General features: G+C 49.4%; 1 protein-coding gene across 1 annotated transcript; it reads right to left on the bottom strand.

Annotated features, from left to right (window-relative positions):
- Positions 1 to 1,814: 1,814 nt before the first annotated feature.
- On the bottom strand, positions 1,815 to 2,648 carry LOC135826839 (splicing factor Cactin-like). Its single transcript, XM_065339443.1, has one exon. The coding sequence runs from the start codon at positions 2,646 to 2,648 to the stop codon at positions 1,815 to 1,817; it is 834 nt and encodes a 277-aa protein (XP_065195515.1).
- Positions 2,649 to 6,058: the final 3,410 nt, after the last annotated feature.

Below are 6,058 nucleotides of genomic sequence, written 5' to 3'. Positions count from 1 at the left end.
CGCACACATCCACACACTCACTCATACGTGTACACCACTATTGAACACGTGAACACTGCCAGTGGGGGCCACCACAGCACAAAGACAAACATCCTGGATTCCACCAACGTGAGCAGAAACGAGGCAACTGTGCCGACTCTGCACTGGCAAAGCAGTCAACAGTGTGCGGGCCCCACAAACCGTCTATCTCGTCGAATACCTCAGACGACAATTTCCAGTCATCAGTATCCACTACCTTGGATAAAAAATCTGCCAGAACATTCTCCTCCCTTGGAACCCATTCTGGCACAAGTCGAATGCAATTTTGCCTGCAAAACCTGAAAATCCGACATGCAATCTCCTGCAGTTCTGGAACTTTGCTGCCCACCTGCAGAATACGAGCTGCCGCCTGATTATCCGTCCGGTGCCTACATTCCTTGCCTGCCAATTCTTGGACCACCGATTGCAGCACCAACTCGGTAGCCCTCAATTCCCTCCACGTAGAACTCTTCTGAGCCTCTAACACCTCTTCTGGCCAATTCCCTCTTGCAATCGTTTCCCCGCAGGACACCGCAAAACCTCCCCAGGCTACATCGCTAGCATCTGACCAGGTGTCTACAACTGCTGTTATCTTGGGATCACCCACAACCAATCTTCCATGAAACTCATTGAAACAATACCACCAGAAGCTCACTTCTGCATAAGCCTCATCAGACCACTCCTGTCTATGAAACCAGCTTTTCCTCCTGAGAATCATGTCATACAATGCCCTGGTTCTCAACCTTGCAACTGGCCCAATGGCGAAAGACATTGAAATGATGAACCCAGCCAGCCTAGCACACTCTTTGGCATTCGGTCTCCTCTTGCTATGCAAAACCCTCAAATGCTCCAAAAACCTCAGAACTCTTGCCTCCGCCACACTTACTCTCCCGTGAACCAGGTCCAACACAAAACCCAGAATGGTAGGCTTCTGAGAAGGCACAAGACACGATTTCTCCACATTGATCTTCCAACCCGCTCTTTCCAACGTTTCCGTGAGCACACCTGCTACCCTCACTGTCTCTTCCACAGTGCCCGCTCCTGCAGAGCCATCGTCAAAGAACATCATGCACTTAATGCCCTGAGCCCTCCAGTAACGAACCATCACACGGACCAGTTTGTTAAAAAGATACGGAGCAGTGGAGAGCCCAAACGGCAATGACTTGAAACAATAAAATTCACCTCCCCATGAGAAACCCAAATATTTCCAATGGTCCCTTGCCATATCAACATGGTGATAACCACTCTTCAAATCGAATGTTACAACAAAGTCGTCTTTCTGAAAAAGCTTCACTGCCATCCTGATATCATCCAATTTAAACCTGAATTTTGCCAAACATTCATTCACTTGCCTCAAGTCTAAAATCAGTCTCAGCTTCCTAGCACCTTCCACCACTCCCAGCGGGCTAACACAATTTAACTCAGATTCGTTTACTTTCATCGCACTCCCGCAGTCAACCAGCCCCTTCACTGCCTTATCAACAAATTGTACATGCTTCCAACAGCTTTTCTGATTCCTTAAAAAACCAGACGGAGGGTCTGTTACAAACGGCAACGCATAACCGACCTCCAAAATACTAATAATCCAAGATGAAGCCCCCATCTCCCTCCAAAACGGTATGCACCGCTTCAATCTCCCATGCATCACAGTTTCACCCTCTACCCAGATTTCCCCTTCCCCTTCCCCTTCCGCACCATATCCGCTTTCAACCACAACATCTGAATAAGTTTGAACACTCTTTTCATCATCCTCATCCTCATCATCATCATCAACATGCACATCAAACTTATCTTGTTCATCGTGGCTGCTGTTGCTGTTGCATCGGGAATGACCTGGCAGGTGCTGGGCCTGGGGCAGGCTGCGTGCAGTCCCTCTGCACGTGCCCCTTCCCTCCGCACCGCCAACAGGCCAGCTCCTTGAACGGGGCGCCGAATCCGGGTGGCTTCGGTGCGGCCGGCATGGTCTGAGCTCGAGCAGCCGCTCCGAGCCCGACCCCGGCTGGGCGGCCTCCTGGAAAGGGCTTGCCACTGCTCCTCTTCCCCTCCTTGGCCTCCGCCCTGGCCCTCTTCATCCTCCGCTCATCGTCCGTATCGGACCCGCACTCCATTTTACCATCATAAATGTTTGCGGCCGACCACCCTTCGGCGTCCGCAAACAGCAATAACTTGACTCGCCGCTGGAGGACGCTCTCACCTTCCTCTATGTTTCTGGCGATGTCCTTCTCGCCTCGACGCTCCGCCTTCTGCCTTGCCTTGGCTAGAGGCTCCAACGCCTTACTTATCACGCAGAACTGCTCCTCGTGAGCCTTGGCCTTCCAACTTCTCTTTCTTGCCGCCGCCATCCTCTCGTCCTGTCTCTCCCTCTTCACCTGCTTACTTTCCTTGCTCCTCTTGCTCTTCTTGCTGTTTCTCCTCTTGCTACTTCTACTCCTGCCACTTCTCCTGCTCCTCTCTGACTCACTCTCACTCTCACTGTCACTCCTATCCTCTCTTTTCCTCTTACGACTAGACTTCTCCAACTTTCTCTCCAACGTCTCCAATCTCGCAGCCATCTCTCTCATCCTCCTACTCTCCTCAACATACCCTTCACTCTCACTACCACTACCACTCGGCGACACACTTCTCGACATTCTTTTCACAAAATAAAACTTTCAAATTAAATAATTCACAAACTCTCACTCAACTCTCCGCACAAAGACAAAAGAGGCCGACCCTGCAGTCGTCACCTCCTTTTATCCCACACCGTGCTCCCTCGTACCCGTTCCCGGGTGGACAGAGAACACTACTTCTCTGCTAATTCTTATACTGTGACGTCAACCGCAGAGAAGTGACATATCCGTGTTCCATTCCCGTGCATGGTACATGCATGGTGCGACGGCACAATGACAGCTGTCGCAAATCACACTGAGTATTACACGTGTTTTTTGGTGATTCCTGGTTAGCTGCTAGCTTTTCCCTACTTGAAGATGTTGCCGCCGCGAAATCTGGGGGTTTGTGTTCGTCCTGGCGAAAACCGTGTTTTGATCCGTTGAGGGAGACGAGAGATACAGTGCGAAGACGTACGATCTGTCCGAGAATCGGCGAAGAAGAAAGCTTCGCAGACGACCCGTAGTGGTTGGGAACAGAATGGAACATATACCAGTCGATGCCTGTCATGGTAGGGATGACTGCTACGAAGTTTTAGCCCCATGCTCCCCAGCGCTTTTTAGCGCCCGACGATAATTACCAAATTCCATCGATTTTCCATGTGGATCAAAGCACAGTCTCCTCAATCTTCTCCAGTCGAGCTGAGTCTGGACGCTACAATGTCGAGACGCGAAAAGAGAACATGCATGAACACACAGGAGCATCACATGCAGCTGCATTCTGCCTTGACGAAGCTGAGAACAACACCAGCACCACGCATTTGGAAGACATTTCGAAGAAGACGAACTACATATCTGCGTTCAAAAAAGCCTCTGTTCTGTGCATTGCAGTATGCATGCGTGCAGTATGCATGCCTGCATGTGCGAAGCACGGGCGCGGGCCGCGGGGTCCGCGGATCAACTTCGTTCAAAAATCATTGTGCCACATGGGTTGTATGATTTGTGTGCGATCATGGCCTTTCTTCTTGACAAACAAAACTGAAGTTTTTCGATCTTCAAATCGTCATAGCGTCCTTGTCATGACTCCAAATCAGCTGAAACTTTGCAGGAGGAATGAAAATGCCATGCTGAATCGATTGGTACCATTTTCGAAGGGTTTCCTTGAAAAATAAAATTTAGCCTGCACTGGCTACTATTGTAGCACCTGCTGGATGGCACGACATGAGACATGAGCATATGGGGTGGACTTGTGCCTGCACCCGTACTAGTAGATCTACATACAGTGTAGTACAAGCGATGAGGATCTACGACGGAACGTCATTTCCGCCCGACCAGGTTCGGCTTGGCCCTCCGCTCCGGCATACCGCAAATCGGTTGTCTTTTTTCTTTGAGGAGCTTCAAGCTCGGCGTGCCAATTGCCGGCAGCAAGCTAGCTGGAAGACGCGTCGACGTTCTGGACTGAGTCACACGTGTTTTATCCAGTCGTGTTCAGGATATCGGGTTGAGTTTGAGTAACTGCTTCTCAGTTGTCATAGCGGAACGTGTCGGTTTTCCGTGCATGGACTTGGCGTTAGAGCGGGCTGAAAACTGCACTTGGAAGCTTGGTATCGGAAATTCCTACATCCCCCTCGTTTGTCGACGACTGTTGGTGAAACTCGGCATACACAAGTGAGTACTGTGCGCGTGTGTGTGTGTGCGTGTGTGTGTGTGTGTGCGTGTGTGTGTGGTGTGTGTGTCGGAAAAAAAGAATGAAAACATGGAAAAAATGAAAAATAGGGATTCACTGGCCAGAAAAAGCCACTTCAATCAGCTGTGTGGTGGATACCAGGCTAAAAATCAGTGGTGGTCAATTCATCAGCCTTGCAAGCTGTTGAATGGTGTAATCCCAGCACAAGTTGCTATGTCGAACATAGCTGTTCGCTATCATCGCTTCCGCGATGGGCAGGTCTGAGGTCTGAGGTGTGTGTGTGTGTGGGGGGCGTGCGCGCCCGTCGAGGTGTGGATGTGTCTGCATGCGTGTGCATGCATGCATGTGTGCGCTGAGACAAGAGAAAAACAGGACTAACTTGAAGAACAGGTGGTGTTCCAAATATCTATAATATAATAGTTCTAAAATTTTGAAGGACACTTCACGCAGCTTCATTATACTTGAATCGTTTGCAGACAAGCTGCCTACATTCAAGAGAGCACTGCATTTCACACATATCCATTACAGGTATCGTTTCAACGTTTCGGTCTTCATGACTATCATCAGGAATGAAGTGGAAATGGAAAAAAACAGCAGTATAAAAGAAGGAAGCAAAGCGCAGTACCTAGTGAGAGAAGTGCAAAGCACGTTGTGATAATAGTTCTACTCTCCATAATAACGTAATCTGTAGGACCACGCAAAAATTATGTTGTATCAAGAGTTATGGTATGTAGAAAACCGTGTGTAAAATGCAAGATGTACGTGAAAGTGAAGGCGAGTTCAACCATGCAAACATATACTCACTGTAGCCCCATGGACATGAGATGTAATCAATGCTGCACAATACATGTATTATGCATAGAACAGAACAACAAGGACAATCAAGACTTGTTTGCTGTGACTTGAAGTTTCATGCTCTCACAATCATCAGGCAACATGAACATTGGGTGCCGACCATGCCAGTATATATGCCAGGGGATGGTGGTATGAAAAGCTGTGAGAATGTGGGGGCTAGCAGTGTTATTTTAGGTAGGAGGCTGTGTGCAGAGTATGTGGTTGTTGAAGGCAGGGGCTAGCAGTGCAATGTTAGCGCAGAATGTGTGGCTGGTGTGGGCAAGAGGTGGTGAGCAATGTGTGTGGATGTTGTAGGCAGGAGGCTATAGTCTAGAGCTAGGAGTGTGATATTAGCGTATGGTACATGTATATGGCTGGTGTGGGCAGGGTGTTATGAGCAAGGTGTGTGAACGTGAATGGTGTGTGCAGGGTGTTATGAGCAAGGTGTGTGAACGTGAATGGTGTGGGCAGGGTGTTATGAGCAAGGTGTGTGAACGTGAATGGTGTGGGCAGGGTGTTATGAGCAAGGTGTGTGAACGTGAATGGTGTGGGCAGGGTGTTATGAGCAAGGTGTGTGAACGTGAATGGTGCGGGCAGGGTGTTATGAGCAAGGTGTGTGAAGGTGAATGGTGTGGGCAGGGTGTTATGAGCAAGGTGTGTGAACGGGAATGGTGTGGGCAGGGTGTTATGAGCAAGGTGTGTGAACGTGAATGGTGTGGGCAGGGTGTTATGAGCAAGGTGTGTGAACGTGATGAGCAAGGTGTGTGAACGTGAATGGTGTGGGCAGGGTGTTATGAGCAAGGTGTGTGAACGTGAATGGTGTGGGCAGGGTGTTATGAGCAAGGTGTGTGAACGTGAATGGTGTGGGCAGGGTGTTATGAGCAAGGTGTGTGAATGTGAATGGTGTGGGCAGGGTGTTATGAGCAAGGTGTGT

This window comes from Sycon ciliatum, chromosome 10, assembly GCF_964019385.1.
Source record: "Sycon ciliatum chromosome 10, ocSycCili1.1, whole genome shotgun sequence".
Classification (NCBI taxonomy): domain Eukaryota; kingdom Metazoa; phylum Porifera; class Calcarea; order Leucosolenida; family Sycettidae; genus Sycon; species Sycon ciliatum.
This window is presented reverse-complemented; position numbering and strand designations above follow the sequence as displayed.